The sequence below is a fragment of the Triplophysa rosa genome, linkage group LG12 (genome assembly GCF_024868665.1).
Source record: "Triplophysa rosa linkage group LG12, Trosa_1v2, whole genome shotgun sequence".
Taxonomy (NCBI): Eukaryota; Metazoa; Chordata; class Actinopteri; order Cypriniformes; family Nemacheilidae; genus Triplophysa; species Triplophysa rosa.
Window position 1 is genome coordinate 14,371,903 of NC_079901.1, and position 20,333 is coordinate 14,392,235.

Genomic DNA, 20,333 nt, shown 5'->3' on the forward strand with positions numbered 1-20,333 from the left:
AAAAAGTGCATGTGTAGTTGCATTGTTAATCGGTAAAGAATTTGCATCTACTAGGAATTTGATATTATATCAATATTTTAAATAACGTAGGAGTGTCAATAGATAAAGTATTTCAATAGAAAGACTATGTAATTATATACTATATAGGCCTAATAGTATAATTATATACTATATAATAGTAAAATAGCTGTGTAAACCCAGGTTGTATACTTGGCTAAGTTTATTAAATGGTGTGCTTAGGCTTACATCAACAGTCCAATACAAAATTTGAAAAAAAAAGTTCTATGTGGCGCTGTGCAGACCAAACGGCGTATGTCAAAGAACCGCGAGAGCTAAAGAATTCGAATCGCTCTCGCGGTAGTTTGATGTCAGATGCCGATCGGTCTAGTACCTCCGGTTTACAAACAACCAGCGATGTGTAAATTGTGCAGTTATTGGTACTAACGCCTCGTGTCTTCATACTAAATTAAAAAATAATTTTCAAGACTGATTGTAATGTCTTGGACATAAAGATTTAATCTGAAACATTAACGAACAAAATAGTGACAGAAATAATAATCTTTGTATTTTACATTGTTGAAGGCCTCCAAAACATCAAACCTCTGCTAATAACACTGTAAATTTGAGTCTCTTATGTCTTTAATATGAGAATATGTAAATAATGAATATCATTTTTCTCCATATAATCGTTTACAAAAGTGCTAATTTTGATTGTAATAATGGCTCATTGAATATAAACTTAACTGAAACTAGTCATCTACATGGAATGAATATGAAAATATATCTTCTCTGAGTGCAGATACCTGGGTTTAAGTGAATACCTTTTAGAATAAAAGCAATCTCCATCATAGCAATACTGTTACAGATATCTAGCTTTGCGATACACACACCACCTAACAATATTCATCATCAGACATGCCTTTCCTTCAAGACCAGCATAACACAAGCACCACCAAAGACTGACCACAAAAGTACTAAACTCATCAGCAATTCCCCTGTTGACATATTTGGTGACCCTGAAAACAGCCAAAGTATTACATGGCTAGAATATGTAAATCGATAACATTTCATGGTAGATTTGTTGTAGTACATGAACAAAGACATACATTTGTTCTGTAGAGAAACACTGCAACGCATTGACATGATGCTTTTGAAATCATATGAAAATAAATTATGATTAACCACATACATAAGACATAGATTGAAGTAATACACAATAATTAAAAAGTGACGATTAATTGCATGAATTCATCAGTTTTTGGTTAATTCAAAGATATTCGGAGTCTTATGAAACATTATTTCATTGATATAAGCGACTTGAGATATAGTATTTTACTGTAAGGCAACATGTTTGCAGTACCAAATTTATTAGCTGCATATTCAGTAAGACGGCATGTTTAGCCATAATCTGTTTGCAATGACATTGATTAGCAGCTTTCCATTGTTCAGGCCTGTTCTTTCTCAGCGAATTCACTTGTTTCTGATGTCTGTGTTTTGCCACAAGCACTGTCTATGGACTCACGGGCCACGGTCTCACTGTATAGTTCACACTGCTCTCCAACTGTGGACAGACCAGTCGTTTTTGGCAAAAGAGGTACAGGTTTTCTTTCATCTCCCAAGTCAGCTGAGTTTACCCCTCCTTGATTTGATGTCTCATCTTCGAAGTCTGGTTCTTTGACCTTATGCACAATGAAGAGGTGCCTGCTGAGTGCTAGCTGAGATGTGAAACAAAGGCCGCAGTGCTGGCACTGGGGTGTGTCACTGTCGGTTCTGTGTTGAGGTATGTGCTCCTGAAACTGGGCTTGGACTTCAGAGGTAAAGCCACATTTGGCACAGCGATAAAGTGGCTTAAGACGCTTGGCAAGAGAGACACATGACGTTCCATTTTCTCCGGTCTTCTCATTCGCCTCCTCTGCTCTTCTTTTAGGCCTCTGAAAAAGATAGAAGAAGCTGCGTTTAGTCATTCAAAAATACAGTTCCTTCACACAACCTTAAAAATAGGGAAGTCTTGAAATGTACTTTGTAATTCTCTAAAAGACCAAATGAGTATTTTATGATTACCTCACTTGTGGGATTCCCCACCTCCTGAGATGCCAACTTTGTCATCTGGCTAAAATCTGGGTTCTTGATTCCATGCATCAAGGTGATGTGATTCTTCAGCATAGAGGGTTTAGTAAAAGTTACGTTCTCATTTGTGCAGTACCTTTAGGATTGACAAGGAAATATACAATATCAAGTAAGAACACTAAAAAAAAAAACCTATTTAACATTAAATATCGCTGATTCGCTGCAGTCCTTCTGAAACCTCGCATCTCCATATTTTTTATGTTTCATTATTATTAGTCACACTTTGTTTGTCACTGGGTTTTGCTAATATCTAATTAATAAAAAGTATTAAAAAGTGCTTTTCAACTTGACAACACAGTATTTAATCATTTAAAAAGTACTGTGTTTTTTTTTTTTAGTTAAAGGAATCACCCGTAATGGAATTGAATATAAATTATCGCTGTATGCGGATGATTTGTTATTGTATATAACTGATCCTACACTTTCTATCCCTGCTGTTTTGGGTATTCTGGAGAACTTCAGCTCCTTCTCAGGTTATAAATTAAATTTGGTGAAAAGTGAGTGTTTTCCCATTAATACTGTAGCATGTCATATGCAACAGTCAGATTTGCCTTTTCAATTTAGTCCTTCAGGGTTTAAATACCTAGGGATTAACGTGACTCGTTCTTTATCTAGCCTTACATCTGCTAATTTCACTCCCCTTATCTTAAAGACTACATCCAATATTCAAAGATGGGGTAACCTCCCCTTTTCATTAATCGGCAAGATCAATGTTGTCAAAATGAATATTTTACCAAAATTTCTATTTTTATTCCAGACAATCCCTCTCTTTCTGCCAAAACATTTTTTTGCTCACTTGATAAGATAATTTGTTCTTTTATTTGGGGTGGGAAACCACCTAGGATTCGTAAAACTTTACTGCAGAAATGCAGACTAAGTGGAGGACTTGCATTACCTAGTTTTTTAACTTACTATTGGGCGGCTCACATCCATAAACTTTGCTATTGGTTAAAATCCCCTGGATCCTCTTGGTGTAAATTGGAACTATCATCCTGTAGGGGATCTTCTATACCTGCTCTACTTTATTCCTCTTTACCTACAAAACCTTCTCTATATACTGATAATCAAGTGGTTCTTAACACACTTAAAATCTGGTATCAATTTAGACAACACTTTAAATTTGTAGCTGCATCTTCCTTGGGTCCTATGAATAACAACCATCTATTTCCTCCATCACTTTCGGACTCGACATTCTCACTGTGGTATGACAAGGGTATTACACGACTCAGAGATTTATATGTAGATGGTGTCTTTGATAGTTTTGGCAATTTGTCATCTCGCTATGAACTCCCCGTTACTCATCTGTTTAGCTTTTTTCAAACTCGCAATTTTGTGGCTAAGTGCTTCCCTTCTTTCCCTTCTTTCCCTCCAGAACAGCGGTGGGAAACCATGTTCTCATTTGTCCCTCATCACAGAGGAATCATTTCAAAGCTGTATGACATTATCTTAGCTTTTAGCGACTACTCAAATGCTAAACATAAGTGTTTATGGGAAAGGGAACTGGGAATAGAAATACATGAGGAGTCTTGGGAACAGGCCATAGAGAGGATACAATCTACCTCTTCTTGTGCTCGTCTTAGTCTTATTCCATTTAAGGTCTTATATAGGATACATTTCTCTAAGTTTAGACTATCTGAACTGTATCCAGAAGTGGAAGACAAATGTGATAAATGCCATGGCTCTCCTTGTCACCTTAGCCACATGTTCTTTCATTGTCCTGATTTGAAAGGTTTCTGGGCGGGTTATTTTACTATTATGTCCTCTGTTCTTGGGGTAAATCTCCAACCTTCCCCTCTGATTGCTATATTTGGGATTCCTGACCCCTCACTTGCACTTAACCCTACACAAAAGGACATTATACCTTTCACATCCTTACTAGCAAGACGCTCCTTATTGTTACATTGGAAATCTGCTAAATACCCTCCTATCTCCCGGTGGCTTAAAGACATCATGTATTTTTAAAAACTTGAGAAAATTAAATACACGTTGAGAGGATGTACAGTCAAATTTTTCCACAAATGGCAACCCTTTATTACCTATTTCACTAATTTAGAGGTAATACCCATATGAATGTGTGCCAATAACTGGTGTGCCTTTTGTAATTTGTTATTGCATAAATAACCAGTAAAATGTGTGTTGGTCGCGGTGAGCTGAGTGGGGACATGGGTGGGGTGGTGTTCTTGGTTTATTACACGGTACTCTGTGATTTAATTTAATTATTTTCTCCTATATTCTTATAAGTTTTTTTTATGTTTTTATGTGTGTATATGTGTCCGTGTACATGTGCATATATGCTAAAAAAAAAAAAAAGGGTGAATTGTGTCTGTGATAGAAGTAGTGCATTGTATTTTTTTCCAATAAAAATATTTTGGAAAAAAAAAGTACTGTGTTTTTCCTTTTCCTGAAAAACAGTCAATTTGGACATCCAAGGTTTTGGAAGGACAGCGACGATATGCACATTTGTAGTGAAGCGGTAACTTTACCAGCATGTGTAAACTTTCTTTTTCCCATCATGGTCACTGCGAATGTGTCGTCTAAGACTCAAGGACGAATTGAAAGACCTTACGCACAATCGACATGGATGTTTCTTTAGAGACTGCAAAACAAATGCATGTTTAATTAGGAATGATTTCAGAAAACAAACTAGAGCAATATAAATTGCTATCGTAACTAAGAAAACCCCCTGGTTTGAGAACGGTTTAAGGTTTGATAACTTCTGGTCTAAGTAATACACTTGTTTCCTTAAGTTAGACTGAAAGGATGGAGCCTCACCCTTCCATGGCTGCTCTTCATATGACTGATGTAGGTCTCTCTGTCTGGGACCCACAGGAGGCATTCTCCACAAGTCCACCCAGCGTTCTTCATACTAAGTCCGCCACTTGATTTCCGTGCAGAAGGGCTCTCTCGAACTTTCATGCTGGCATCACTAGCAGGTTTGGTTACTCTTGGTTTAAAGTTTTGAGGAGACACTGTGTCAAAGAGAGATGATGTCTCTGTCTGGCATTTTTCTGCTTCACCTCTGAAAACCCCAACATGAACACTCTGCAGACACAGAGAGACAATTTATGTCAGTATGTAAATGATTCTAAAGGTGCAAATTAACAAAACCTAGATCATATTTTTTGGATCACATCATGCCTTATAGCAGTAGCTTGTGCTTTAGGTTCTGTTGTTGGAAATTGTTATTAATTACAAGTATGATTTTCATTGGTTATGAGTTACGAGTACTGTGAACTAACAAAGCAAACTGTGTTATTTTAAAGTGTCATCATCAGCTGTCTATTGTCTTACCAGGCTAGGTTTGTTTGCATGTTGACTGAAGGCGGGCTCTGAGGTAATTATACAGGTCCCACACTTGAATGACTAGTTTGTCTTTAAGCTATGCCATAGACAGAGTTCTCTTCATCTTGAGTCCCAACAATTTTCAGAACTTACTGAAATTCTCTCTTTCCACTCTTTGACAACTTGTACCCTCACAAATCACTGCATATCTGGTGAGTACTTCAGCCTGGATAACCAGGCATCATCTGCAGTTCATCCCAGCCAAAAGACACTCTTGCCAAGACTTCAATAGATCAGACAACTTTCATCATTTTAAGCATCTCGTCCACATCTCGCCAAGAACCTTGGTGACACACTGAACAACGTGTTACTTACACCCTTTGCAACTCACAGATCAACAGACTGTCATCTTGACTACTACCACTCACTTGTCTGGTCTTTTTGTCACAGCATGGACACCCTATCAATGCCCAAAACACTTGCCCAAGCATACAAGACAGTCATTGGATCCACCTACATCTAGGCTATGCTGATGCCTAGGACCAAGACTTGCCAATCTGACAGAGAACCTTTCGCAACCTCCAGTGCTTTGCTGTCTTCACAACCAAATAATGTAATAAACTGAAAACTACAACTTAAGTGTGACACACCGACATGTGCAATGATTCCAATCACTCTGGATGTGACCGTTAAGACACTTCAATGACAAACAGCAATAAAAGAAGCTACAAACCTTGAAATGCTGCACCAAAAGTAGTTTCTCTTGGAAAAACGAAGTGCACTCTGGACACTTGAACACACAAACACGATGATGGAAATGCTGATACAACAACAGTTTTTTCTTAAAGACAGTTTTACAGGAACACTTGTAGACCACCCTGCACAGAAAACACCAGGAATCACTCTCAAAACATTTACAATGCCTGCATTAAAAGTAAGAGGAATGCACTTACTGATGGCTAGATTCATCGGCGCCATGCTTGGTTTTCACATGCATCAGGCAGCCATCAGTAGATTTAAAGGCTACAGGACATTTAGTACATTTATAGAAGACCTCACAATGTTTGTCCTCAATGTGACTCTTCAAGAGGGACAGTGACGTGAAAAGCATTTCACAATGCACACACCTGAAAGAAATTTCGCAAGTGAAAACCAACACAAATGACATTTGTGGGTTTTGAAGCTACAGTTTATTGCATCAGAGGTCCAAGTTACTTACGAGTAACTGATTTGGCGGGCATAGTGGAGACAGTTCTCCTTCACATGCTTTTGGATGTCCGCAGAACGACTGAGTGCTCCACACTCGGGGCAACAATATGGAGATTTATGAGTGTGAATGCGTTGATGGGCCCTGTAGCTGCATTTGTTTGGTAGCAACATTGAGCAAACCTTGCACACCTGCATTGGAAGAGAGAAAACATAAACACAGAACATGAACGTATGAGCAAATAAGAAGATAAAAATAAAAGAAACACTACAAAGCACTTTACTCACCAGACTTTCAGACTCCACTGACATTCTCTGATAGTGACCTGCAAGTGCTGTGGAGTCTGACATTTGTTTATTGCAATCCGAGCATTTGAACCCATTCCTGATAACTCTGTCATGATAAAGAGGCAAGACTGCTTGGATTTTGGATAACTCTGTTGTGTTGTTCTCACAAGGTATCTGATTTACAGACTGCACGGTCTTGGTGGGCACCAACATCTGGTCGACAGCAATGGGCTTCATAAACAACTGAGTGCACTGCATCACCATGCCTTTGTTCTTGTGATCTCGCGCATGTGCCAGAAGAGCGCATTTGTTGAAAAACACCAAGGTTTTAGAGCAGTGGGTACATGCTACTTCGATATGCACGCTCCTTCGTCCATAATGGTACGCTAGACTCTTTTCGAGCCCGAATGCGTCTCCGCATTCTAGGCAGCAATAGCCTTGTGGTGGGAGCTTGATGTTGCTGCCTGGTGGTGGACTTAGGTCGGGAACATACGTTGGCACGGGGTTCGAGTAATTTAACAGTCTGTTTAAAGTTCCAGCTGCAGTATTCGGGGTGACAGCCCGTGTGTTCGGGGAGACTTTTTTGACTTGGTGCACTAAGGGTACAGAACTACACACCACTGAAGATGATAAGTGAGAGCGGTCCTGTCTGTTAGTGGAAGATCTTGCTGTAACCGAGGCGGCTACGCTGTGTGGGACTAGATTTAGGTTGGCTAAGTGTAACGCCTTTGGAAGGTAATTTGTATTAGCCGACAAACCTGTTTGAGGAGACCTCTTTTGCTTATTCCCTTGTGGTGTCTTTAGGACATGATCATTATTTTGGGGACGAGGTTTCTTTGCACTCCTCACCGATTTTACGCTCCCTAGTAAAGCTGTCTTTGAAGCTTCCTGCTTTCCGTCCCCAAAAACGTCTTCAGAAATGATATCGTTCGAACGATACACATGCATTATTTTGGAGAAGGCATCTTCAACTGAGGACTGAGATGGAGATGATCCGAAGGGCGACAGGAGATCTTCAGTTTCAGAGTCTGGCAATATGCTCGTGACAGTCCGTTTGATTTCTCCAGATGAGGTTTTGATTGTCTTTATTCGAACTCTCGGTATGGCTGGAGGTGAGCCTGTAGCAACAGCTGGAGACGCTTTACCACTGCTATCACTGCATATGCTCATGGGGCTGTCAGGCTGTCTGGCGAAACGTTTCACCACATCGAGAGGACTTCTAGGGCTCTTTGGCGATATGGGAATTTTTGGACAAATTTTCACCATCTCTTTTGGCGTTACCGGAAAGTCCCTTGAATTTGCTTGCTCACCTGGATCCTTTTTAGCATTCAGGGCCGCTAATGCATCGAGACACGAAGACAACCTGGAGGTCTGAGTTTTGACACATGTGCCGGGGGAAAAAATGTTTGAATATTCATTTGCTTCAAGCTCTTCAATGTTGTTTTTCTTAGGGACGGAATCAAAACTTTTATCTTTTTCTGAATCTTTATTGTAACACGCCAAGTTATGTTCTTTAAAAGATGAGTCATCATATCCGAGATCATCTGTACTTTTAGAACCAGGATTGTTCTCATTGCACCTGTATGTCAGACTGCAGGCTTGTAATTTTCCATGATTGTCTAAGACAGGAAAAGCTGAAGATGCGAAGAGTGAATCAGATGGGAAGTATGAGGTCTCCGCACATTTTGGACAGTCATCAATTCCATTGCTCTGAATGTCTTCAGACTCTGGACTAGATATAGGGCTAAACTGAGGAATTGACCTTGACATAGTAGGACTTTTCTCAGTCTTGTAGAGTACAGGATTCTTTTCCAAGGAATGTGTTGGACATTCCCCATTGAGATTACTGGTTTCCAGCTTTGGAAAATTAACGGAATGTGTTTCAATATGATGCGTCTCCAGTGAGCTTGCAGACATCTTGAATCCATTTTGTAATAGGTGTCCCAAATGTGAGCCCTCTTTCTCCACAAGATGTTCATAGGAGTCCTGACGGCTGGTGTTCTTTACTATAACACTGACAGCAGGGGCATCTGTTGGAGTCAAAGCCGGGTGAGGGATCAAAGCCGTGGCATCGATACACATCTCTGAGTGCTTCAGGTGTTCCTCTCCCTCATCATGATTCTCCTGTATGGCCTCTTTGGCATCCAGACTAGTCGCATCCGGGATGTCAAAGGCTGCCAGGAGATCATCAAAATCAGGGGTCTTCATATCACCCATGATTGAGCACTTTCACAACCTGAAACAAAAAATATAATCAAACAAACATAAATGTAATTACATACAACAAACATGATGTGACTTTGTTACTATGCTATTCATGTATGAGTGTTTTATGTCATTAACCACAAATAAGCAAATGTCTTATTTAACATGAAGTAACAATAAACATACACTGTATCCTATTAGGACAATAAACAAAACAAAGCCACCAACACTCTAAGACCCACCACCAATTTCACATTCAAAAGCATACCCTGCTGCAAAAACACCTAAAACGCTAAATAAAGGTTTTTGTTATTACCATTTGGTGAATTCATCTCAGCACTTGCTGGGTGTTAGGGGTCCATCATGTTTACTGCTGTGCATCTTCACCTGTAGTAAACTTCCAGGACCTTCCATAGTACCAGTCCAGCCAACTCAAACACTTGCAGGCATGTTTAGGGAAGCTTTAATTCCTTTCCAATAAGCATTTCACCATAATTATACTCTTTTTAACACAACTTCAAATGACTTTCTTCACCAAGTCAAGTCTATCTTCCAATCAAACGTTAGTTAACTAGCCTGTCAACCATACATAGATTATTTTAATATCCTGTACATTGAATCGTATTTAACATCTGCATATTTTACATGCATTACTTATGAAATGCATTTGTAGAGTTTAAGCTTTTTGTACGAGGATGTACAAAGCTAGTTTTAGCTTATATGCTAACTACGAACACAATCCCTCGACAAGCTTACAAACCCGTTAAAACATTGTTTGGCGGTCAGATACATGCTGTTACACTCCGTAACACACAGTCAGACATATCGGTCCGCTTTCATTTTTTTTAAACTAGATCTTCATGCAGAACTCAAAGCAAAAGAATACTGACAGAAGCTTTAGCTATCGAGTGCGCGCTTGACTAGCTGCGTGCACACCAGCTTTGTAAATAACGTGCCGTTATCATACACCAGTACAGACGTGTACAGTCAAGCACGCTTTTAAAATAACTTTTAAGCGTCATGCAAATGGTTAATTAAGCAAGCGGAAAGTGTTTTTGGTTTGTGAGGTTCATAAAAGTGAGTTGTTTACAGTTGTCCGACGAATGCTAGCTAACAGCTCTCCTCTTCCTGTGTAAACGAGGACCCCGCTCAAGCTTGGCGGAGGCTGTGTCAAATTCTACCCAGCTGCCTATCTAGACAGCATTTTTGGACAGTTTAGGTGCGATGGCGAGTTTGTTTGGAGTGTCACAACATTTTAGCAGACACATCTTTGAATAATCCGAATAAAAGTGATAAAAATATACTTTTAAAACAAGTGTTTCCCAACCCTGGTCCTCGGGGCACACCTTCCAGAATGTTTTAGTTCTCTCCCTATATGAAACACCTGATTGATGAGTTGAATTCTGAAACATTCTGGAAGGTGTGCCCCAAGGACCAGGGTTGGGAAACATGCTGCACTCTGGAAAATCCAAGTTTCTTTTCTGAAGAAATCTGACAAAAACAGACAGACAGTAGGCTTCTATGATTGTGCCTGATCAAAAACATAGCTGACAAATACATTGCTCAGTTATTTAGGCCTATGTCTAATCTGTACGCCTTGTATCTTTTAATTTTGGCTGGTGTTGCAGAACATTATTATTTTACTCAATATTATTCTCCACAATTGCATTATTTTCCTTATGTTTAGCTTGATGGAAGTTTGTAATTATTAAATTTTGCAATTGAAAGGTGGGCACTGACAATATATCACCAAGTTAATTTTTCATGATCATAAAGGAATATTTTTAGAGATTTGTAAGGTTTTTATATGCTTAAAGATTTGCTAGATTAGATATAGAGCAAAACTGAGACAGACTTTGACAGGGTGGAACTGGAAACGTATCCCTAGAAAACAGAGCTTTCTTAAGAAACAATATAGATAATTACAGTAGGATAGGGTTAACATGTGCTGATAATATATTAATGTGTATTAATGATGTCATCACTGGAATTATCAATTTGACTCATTCAATACTGCAGGTAAAAGCAGGATTGAATGAAAACTCTGCAATGTTGTTGTACTTGAAAGGACTAGATGAACAAGCTCCTCCAAAAAGTTTATCTTAAAATTTATAAAATGATTATTATTTACTCTTTATTACTAACATAAAAAGTATAGGTTAACACCCTCACACCCCTGTTCCCCTATTCTGCCCGCACACCCAGTAACCCATGATGCCGCTCATTTTGTTGTTGCTGTTGCTTGATAGTGTACTTCCTGTTAGAGTCAGTGTGATCTTCACACTCTCTAAGCATTCTTGCATTCATGTGAAATAAAGGCCCAAATTAAGGCAAAGCAAAGCTGTTCTGCTGAATTTATTCTAATTTTCTGCTTCAAATAATCTTCTCTGTGTTTATAAACTGCAGACACATTAAATGTAAATGGACACAGTGTCTCCTTATGTTATTTCATACTTATCTTAAATAGACCCGGTTTCATAGACAAGCCTTAAAGCTAGTCCCAGACTAAAATGAACATGTGACTTGTCTTATCTGAATATAACTTGCCCAGATACAGTATATCTTATAATATATTAGTGCCATTGTTTTGTCTCAAGATGAACACCAGGATGCATTCTTCAAAGGCCTTTTTTATAATGCAACATATATATCTTAATTCAACTAAGGCATAGCCCTGTCTTAAACTAAGCCGTGTCTGTGAAACCGGGCCACAATCAACTAAGTGAATTAATCTGTTTTAATCCCTTTTTGTTTCTAATGTACAGTATTTCTATTGAGGTTTAATCTTAGTTTGTGTTATTATTTTAGCTTCATCATTAAATATCATTCATTTATCAGTTTTGTCTTGGAGAAAAGAAATGGTCTCAAATGATCTCTCTAATTTGTGCAAAAGACACACAACATGTGCGGGAAAGACTAAATTGTGATGCTTGTTTGAACAAAGCACATAAAGTGCCTTCATGAGTATCTTTTAATCTATTTCGTACACATCTAAACTTCTATAAAATGCAGCGATGCACATTGAGATCTATTAAGATGCCAGAATGTGTCATCTTGTTTTACCTAAAAGGAATTAAGCATCATTTAATTTTATGAGGATGCACAGAGAGAGTCATTAATTCCAAACGCTGAATGTCTGATATTTTATTTGTAACTTACAAATAAAATATCATTCCACTATCACTTGCATTTCTGTAAATCATAAGCATTCTGTGAAATCATGTGATTGTTAATGCGTCATTGTTATCATATTTATGTAACGGTCCTGTCTGCCCCCTTGTGTTACCTGCCATCTTTCCCTGTGTTTTCACTCCATGGACTCTTATTCACCTCACTTTTAACAGTCACGGACTACACTCCCCATAATCCTTTGCACCAGTTCCTCGCCATCTTTGATTACACCAGCACCTGAGACTCATGATTGCACCCACACCTGATCTGCATTCCCTGGACCCTTTATATTCCTTGTGTTTTGTTCTGTTCATTGTCAGGTCTAGGTGTATTATGGGTGTATTATGGGTGTATTATGGGTGTATTATGGGTGTATTATGGGTGTATTATGGGTGTATTATGGGTGTATTATGGGTGTATTATGGGTGTATTATGGGTGTATTATGGGTGTATTATGGGTGTATTATGTATAACCGCTATTAAGTTACCTGTGGATGTTACACGTTGTTTTGGATTTGTTTACCTGTCTTCTGTTCACCTGTTCCTCCCTGCAATAAACCATCACCAGTCTCCTTCAGTTCCCAGTGTGGCATCGTCTTTCCGTCAGCTCGTGCATGGAGCCTTACAATTTACTAGTCTATATATTTACTATTTTTACAAGTAACGCTGTTCAAACAAATGAACCATGTTGTTTATATTAGTATACTTTGTCAACAATTTCAGTATGAATTGAAATTGCCAACAAATACCCAATAATAGACCAGCAAGAAAATTAATGAATCTAAATAACATGTAATATTTGATAAGCTTGTTCTTAGACACGAAGGCACCATGTTTTAGATTTTGTAAACTTTCTATTTACTGAATTTCTGTTGGATTTGTTATTGTTCATCTACTTTTTCCAACAACCCGTTTAAATTATTTAGTGTTAGAATAACATGTTCTGGGAATGGAGTTTAAAACGAGAGCAACACTGACATCTTGTGTCTAAATGTGTGAGAGCTGGTTGTTTTGAAACCCTGCACTTAATAATAGTTCTTAATCTCAATTCTGCCTCATAAAACCATGGACCATGCATCACGTCTCATTTCTTGTTTTATAAAGTTTTGCATTTTTTAAAATACAATTTCTATCTCTGGTCCTTTGGAAATAAGGATGATCTTAACAGTCATAAATGATAAAAAGATGATGTTTCATGACAACGAAGTGTAGTCAGCACTGACAGCAGCGTTAAAACACTTAAGTATGTGGTTAATTAATGATAAGATTTCTAGATGGCCAGAGTAGGTTATATATACCAAGCTCAAGGTTCAAGACCCAGCAGTCCTGATAGAGAAATCGCAATGAGTAAGTCTTTTGTGTACCTCTTTATTCTTTAGTGATTTTTTAACAGGTGGCATGGATTGTATTAGAGGGGTGTTGGTTATGTTTCTATGTACTGGTTAATGTTTGCTTGCATGAAAGTGGGACGTGATAAGAACTTTTGTAGAACAGTTGAATTGGAGCTGGTGAAAAACTTTAAACTGATACTTTACTTACAGCGGACAAAGGGGATTTACAGTTGACAACTGTCTCATGTGAAAATGAACGAGGATTAGATAATCCAGGATTTGTTAAGGTAGGTTTAAAGTGGGTCGGACTGTGAATTTCTTCTGTTAAGATTCTTTTGTGCAAATTATAAATGTATATTTTGTGGTCCTCAGGAGGATCAATTATCAGATGACCAGGGTGACGGTGATAAAGAGTCAGAAAAGGACTCCAAAAAGGACTTCAAATCATACTTAAGGTGTGGTTGAGAGTTTAAGCTTTTACTGTTATATCAGATATAATTCATGATTCATTGTCACATTATTTGGTGGTAGTCAACAACATTACTTTGAAATGACATAATTATAGTTGAAATTAATGAAGGTTTACTTATAGTCTACAGTTACATTTTTCTTGTTCACCACAGAAAGGTTGGCATACCCATCACAGCCACAGAGACCTTCTTCAAAGCGCATTCCAAAACAATCAAATACATTGCTTTGGCAATACTCGCCGCAGGTAATGTAGTTTTATCTTCACAGTTTTGCTATTATATTTGTTATAAAATAAAAAAATCAGTAACACTGGTGATTCATTTTCCAAGTGAACAACAAACATTACAACGTTTTTGTGTTTGTAATTGCAGGTTATTTGGCATACTTCATTGCTGCCTGTTATTTGAATTTCCAGAGGGCAATTGCTTTGGTTGTCCTCACATGTCTAGGGGTGTTCATTATTGCGTGGGAACTAGTGAATAAGTATACGGGTGACCGCATAAGGAAATTCTTTAAACCTGCTCAAAGATGGTTTAAATCCCACATGAGATGGATAAAATGGTAAGTCTCCTTTCGGAATGGTTTGGAAGTGGCTATTGTCAAATAATTAAGAGAAAATATCTGTGTTGTAGGGTGTTTGTAATAGTTGTGGTGGGACTGCTGGTGGCATGGCTGGCGGTCGACACACGAAAGCGGCCAGAACAGCTCATCTCTTTTGGAGGTGTCTGCCTCTTTGTTATTGTCATATTTCTGTTCTCTGCACACAGAACTGCGGTGAGTGATAAACACGGTCACATTTATTACACGTTAAATCTCGCTTTATAGAACACTGTTATCTTGGAATGCAATTTGTAGACTTTGGATTTCCTGCAAACCTTATCGGAGCGTTGAGGTTGCACCTATCATTTCTCACCAATAAAACAGAAGTTTTAAAAAAATTGTTGCAAATCAGTGCCCAAGCTAAAGGCACGTTTTAAAATTTTGACTTTAAAGTGTGACTGTTGACAGAATGGTTGTTTGTGTTGAATTGTGATAGGTCCGATGGAGAACCGTCTTTTGGGGACTTGGTTTACAGTTTGCCATAGGCTTGTTTATCATTAGGACAGAACCAGGTCTAATAACCTTTGAATGGCTCGGAGAGCAAGTTCAGGTATCACTGTTTATCAAACAATTCCTATCTCTCTCTGTTACAGGTATGGCTTTACATACCTTTAATAAAGTTAATAAGTTACAGTGTGCAGTAACTTATTTAAACAAAACAATAATGAACGATTATTTGAACTATGATAAAGAAAGGAAAAGACAGGGTTTCTGTGTTTCTATAAAGTTTTATAAGCCAGTAGCAAACTGAACTTTTAGGAGTTTATGATGTTTATAATGAAGTCAGAATGATGGTAATGTTATAACCAATGCTCTCGTTTCTTTTAACTTTGTTTTCCAGACATTTTTGAACTACACAGTAGCAGGCTCATCATTTGTGTTTGGAGACCTAACAAAAAACATATTCGCCTTCCAGGTGAGTAATGACAATGTCTTAATGTGAAATGATTTTATTTTTACTTTCCTACTATTTATTTTGTTCCTCACAGGCTCTTCCTATAGTCATATTCTTCAGCAGTGTAATGTCTGTCCTGTACTACTTGGGGGTAATGCAGTGGATTATCATGAAGGTATAAGTGTCTCAGCCGAGTCTTATTCTTATTCGGAGAGATTCACAGCATGTCATATTAATGATGTATCATCCTGTTTAAAGATATCCTGGGTCATGCAAGTCACAATGAGAACCTCATCTACAGAGACTCTCAGTGTGGCGGGAAATATATTTGTTGGTCAGGTAATATTCAGTCATTCTCATGTTATTTACATGAACATTTTAAATTCATGCTAAGATTTTCTATAGCCAACTGATTACAATCCTTTCTGTATTTTATTGAGTCGTTGAGTCATGACATCGATTGTTATAGGTTTCCTTGAGAATTTCTAATAGGCTTTTAGAATAGAAATATTTGAGTAATAAGGTCTGTACTTAGCACTGCTTGAACAGACTTTCCTATTTTTGGTTTACACATCAACCACAACTAAAACCATAATGTGCTTCAAAAGTTTCTAGCAAGACGCTACATAAGATTTACACATAATTCTTTAAGAATGTTAACTCAAAATGAAAATGCAAATACTTGTCAAGGTTTTAGTTTTATTCATTTATATAGCACAATTAAACGCAACGTGAAGTTGACCAATGTGCTTTACAGTAAAAACAAAAACAATGCATATAAACAACCCATATAAACAACTTACAACACATTCTCACACACAACCATTGAAATAAGCATCCGGCTAGAATAAGCCTACAGACCCAAACGCCACTTCCAGTAAATGCGATTCATGTGTTTCTTAAAAAAGCCTAAGGATGGGACAAGCCTGAGATGGAGAGGCAAGTTGTTCCGAAGCTTAGGGGCTGCAACTGCACAGGCCCGATAGCCGCTTGACTTTAATCTAGTCCTAGGAATGTCCAAGATCTGATTGAGTGATCTGAGAGATCTAAGAGTTAAATGTAGAAGATCTGTTAAATAAGGCGGAGCTAGATTGTGAAGATCTTTGAAAACCAGAATCAACAATTTCAGATGAATTCTGTATTGCAGCGGCACCCAGTGAAGTGAGATTAAAATTGGTGTTATATGCTCATTTTTTCTGGAACCAGTTAAAAGTCTAGCAGCAGCATTTTTAACAAGTTGGAGACGGTTTAACAATGCTTGACTTACACCAGTATACAGAGAGTTACAATAGTCTAATCGTACAAAAATAAAAGCATGGATAATCTTTTCAAGGTCATTGGAAGACAAGAACGGTTTTACCTTAGCTATTGATCTTAAATGGAAGAAGCAGGATTTAACCATTGAGTTGATCTGTGCGTCAAATTTCAGATAGCCATCAAATTTGACAGCAAGGTTCTTCACCACTGATTTACAAAATGGAATTAGTTCACCCAAGTCAAAGGAACTTTGGGTATCAGTGGCGCCAAACCAGATTACTTCAGTTTTGCTGTCATTTAGATTCAGATAATTCTGTGACATCCAAGATTTAACTTCATGTAGACACCTCAATAATGAATCAAGAGAACCCTTATCATGCTTCCTCAAAGGTAAATTAACCTGTGTGTTGTCAGCGTGTCAGTGAAAAGAAACACCATGCTCACGGAAAATAAATCCCAGGGGCAACATGTATAGCGAAAACAAAACTGGGCCAAGAATGGATCTTTGCGGGACCCCACTAGACATTGGGGCCTTTCTGGAGTGTTGTTGACCAAAATTAACTGAAAACAACCACTCGAATTTAAAATATAATTTAAGACTTTCAACAGGGCTGTCTCTGTGCTATTGTTTGATTTAGAACCGGACTGGAAAGTTTAGAAAATCTAATTGTTAGTAAGAAATGTCTGTAATTGATTTATTGTGGCTTTTTGTAAAATTTTGGATAAAAATGGCAATTTAGAAATAGGCCTATAATTCGATAAAACATTTGGGTCCAGATTAGTTTTTTTCAAGAGCAGGTGAACGACAGCATGCTTAAACTGCGTAGGGACCACACAATTTAGGACTACATGTGAGACATCTCTATATAATATGCCTGTTTTTTGCTGTGTTCCAGACAGAGGCACCCTTACTTATTCGTCCATATTTGAAAGACATGACCAAATCTGAGATTCACGCTGTCATGACTGGAGGATTTGCCACCATTGCTGGGAGTGTCATGGGTGCATTTATGTCATTTGGGGTACAAGAACTTATGCTTCATTTCATCAGTAAAAGTTTTCGATAACTAAATCTATTTAAATTATACCAAAGAAAAGTTAATTAAAGATCATGTTTAATGTGTTGTCTGTGTTTAGTATGTTCATGTAATCTGTCGTACACAGATTGACGCTTCATCTCTGATCTCTGCATCTGTGATGGCCGCCCCGTGTGCTTTATCCATCTCCAAACTATCTTACCCTGAAACTGAGAAGAGCAAGTTCACATCCTCTGATCAGATTAAAGTTGACAGCAGGTAGGGGCACTTTCAAATTTTAGCATAGAGAACATTTTCGTTTCTAAATACTAATTGTGTTACTGATCAAATGTCTTCTGTTTGTGCTCAGTGGTGAACAGAACATATTAGAAGCTGCCAGTAGTGGTGCCTCCGCATCTATAGGGCTTGTGGCCAACATAGCCGCTAACCTGATCGCTTTTCTCGCCATTTTGGATTTCATCAACGCTGCTTTGAGCTGGTTGGGAGGCATGGTTGGATACCCAGAAGTCACTTTTCAGGTGTGTACTAAAACAATTATGTAACATTCACATCAAAGGTAGGCCTAAATATCATAAGCTCCTACATTTATCCTACATATCATAAATCACACAAATCTATACAGTTGATTAAAAACAGAAGTGTTTTAAGAGATCTATCTTTGATCCCTCAGATGATCTGCTCTTACGTGTTTATGCCTGTGGCTTTCATGATGGGGATTCCATATGAGGAGTCGTTTATAGTGGCTGAACTTATTGGCACTAAACTTTTCCTCAATGAGTTTATAGCCTATGAGAAGTTGTCCGAGCTTAAAAGCAACAGACTGAATGGCATTTTGGAAAGTGGTCCAGACAGAAACTGGATCTCAGTAAGTACTTATGTTACGTCTTATCAAATATCCTATAAATCTGTTGGTATTAACACTCTACCCTGATGCATCAACTAACATGAACTAACAATGAAAAACATATTTTTACAGCATTTGTTAGCCATCATTATTGTTAGTTAATACAACTGTTCATTGTTCAAGTTTGTTTATTGTGCATTATGCAAAACTAATGTTAGCATTTTTTATTTATTTAGTACACTTGCTTACTGTATGTCACCAAACCTATTTGCAGATTCGGTCAGAAATCATCTGCACTTATGCCTTGTGTGGCTTTGCTAACTTTAGTTCTCTTGGCATTGTGATTGGAGGCCTGTGTGAGTATCCAAACTCTATAAGCAGTGATGTCATCTGCTCTAAGCACTTGTATGCTAAAGATTTAAGTGCTAACTATGCGTAATTTATGACTCAGTTATCTCTTCTTGTCTTAATTGTTTGATAATATACCTTTATCACATTGTTTATCGATTACATTTCAAATTATTTTAATTCCACAGCTTCTATTTGTCCATCCAGGAAAGGTGATATATCTTCTTTAGTGCTCAGAGCCTTGTTTACAGGCACGTTTGTTTCATTGATCAATGCCTGTATTGCAGGTAAGCATTTTTTATTCAGACAACATTGAGTTTTTTAATTTAAGTGCTTTATTGATTTTTTATTTCTGCTTAACTGGTTAAGAATATAAAAATTTAAAGACAATTTTGAATTGAATTAATTTTGAAGTATAATTGTATTAAATTATTTTGGGTAGCTTTAAATGCATGTGTATGGAATGAAACAGTTAAATGACTTAAGTTTGTTATCACCTGTAGGTATACTTTATGTCCCACCACTGGACTGTGTGAGTGTGTTTCAGAATTCAGTCTTCAATACCACTTTCCCCAACCTCGAAACTTGCTGTTATGATCTTTACGATAGGTACGTACAAAGAATATTTTTGCACTGTAGTGACTTAAAATGCCCCCCCAAAAAATGTTTTTCTTTGTGTTTCAGCACTATTAACAACAATGGGACACTTTCCTTTGGGGGTTCTTGGAGTGAAATAAAAAATGCAACAATTTATTTTGCAAACTGTTGTGGGATCTTCAGTGAATCTGTGTGCATGTAGTTTGATTTAGAGATATCAGTGCAACAGTGCCCAAAAATCTCTCTGACAAATGAGCTTATTTATTAAATTGCCACATTTTAATGTGTTTAAGTTGATATTGCATGTATATATTGTTTTAGATTTTTTACATTTACCTTATTAATGTAATATATGGTATAAAAGGAAAAACATGTCAAATGTTCCCTATTTTATGAAGGTGTTATGAAAGTATGTTTTAAGTATACACTACTGTGTACATTTTGTTGTTCTGTTATTTTTATTGTTAATTTGTGAAATAAACATCTAATTTCATGGAGTGTTCATGATCAAAGATTTTAACTCAACAAATAAATATTTACTGTATGTAAACAAACAAATAAAAAGCCAGCATTACAAAATGCTGACCTCTAGCTATATGTCTTTTAAATTATTTACATGTTATATTCATGAAACATAATGGAAATAAAAAGCACTATATTAAAGTAAAATTACT

The 20,333-nt window shown here is 37.4% G+C and overlaps 2 protein-coding genes across 2 annotated transcripts; one reads left to right on the top strand and one right to left on the bottom strand.

The window, feature by feature from the left end:
- Positions 1-245: 245 nt before the first annotated feature.
- On the bottom strand, positions 246-10,466 carry znf592 (zinc finger protein 592). Its single transcript, XM_057348442.1, has 9 exons — positions 9,425-10,466; positions 6,904-9,139; positions 6,629-6,807; positions 6,363-6,536; positions 6,143-6,287; positions 4,900-5,169; positions 4,611-4,723; positions 2,062-2,203; positions 246-1,931 (listed from the first exon to the last, which is right to left on the bottom strand). The coding sequence occupies exons 2-9, from the start codon at positions 9,118-9,120 to the stop codon at positions 1,446-1,448; spliced, it is 3,726 nt and encodes a 1,241-aa protein (XP_057204425.1). The 5' UTR covers positions 9,121-9,139; positions 9,425-10,466; the 3' UTR covers positions 246-1,445.
- Positions 10,467-13,553: 3,087 nt separating this feature from the next.
- Positions 13,554-19,861, top strand: slc28a1 (solute carrier family 28 member 1). Its single transcript, XM_057347640.1, has 18 exons — positions 13,554-13,626; positions 13,821-13,897; positions 13,983-14,065; positions 14,234-14,325; positions 14,453-14,642; positions 14,714-14,855; positions 15,118-15,231; positions 15,523-15,597; positions 15,671-15,751; positions 15,835-15,915; positions 17,730-17,855; positions 17,998-18,128; positions 18,220-18,388; positions 18,541-18,735; positions 18,989-19,070; positions 19,251-19,349; positions 19,566-19,671; positions 19,747-19,861. Exons 1-18 carry the CDS (start codon positions 13,554-13,556, stop codon positions 19,859-19,861), a joined length of 2,031 nt encoding a protein of 676 aa, XP_057203623.1.
- The last annotated feature ends 472 nt before the right edge of the window (positions 19,862-20,333 follow it).

What these genes read in the sequence shown, in the direction of transcription:
- znf592 (XM_057348442.1), bottom strand. Translation starts at nt 9,120, where the DNA reads ATGGGTGATATGAAGACCCCTGATTTTGATGATCTCCTGGCAGCCTTT. An exon ending in TGAAGAGCAGCCATGGAAGG is followed by an intron (nt 4,724 to 4,899) that starts GTGAGGCTCCAT and finishes TTTGTTTTGCAG; the next exon opens with TCTCTAAAGAAACATCCATG. An exon ending in TGGGGAATCCCACAAGTGAG is followed by an intron (nt 1,932 to 2,061) that starts GTAATCATAAAA and finishes TATCTTTTTCAG; the next exon opens with AGGCCTAAAAGAAGAGCAGA.
- slc28a1 (XM_057347640.1), top strand. Translation starts at nt 13,554, where the DNA reads ATGGCCAGAGTAGGTTATATATACCAAGCTCAAGGTTCAAGACCCAGC. An exon ending in TGCAGTGGATTATCATGAAG is followed by an intron (nt 15,752 to 15,834) that starts GTATAAGTGTCT and finishes TCCTGTTTAAAG; the next exon opens with ATATCCTGGGTCATGCAAGT. An exon ending in GATCAATGCCTGTATTGCAG is followed by an intron (nt 19,350 to 19,565) that starts GTAAGCATTTTT and finishes TATCACCTGTAG; the next exon opens with GTATACTTTATGTCCCACCA.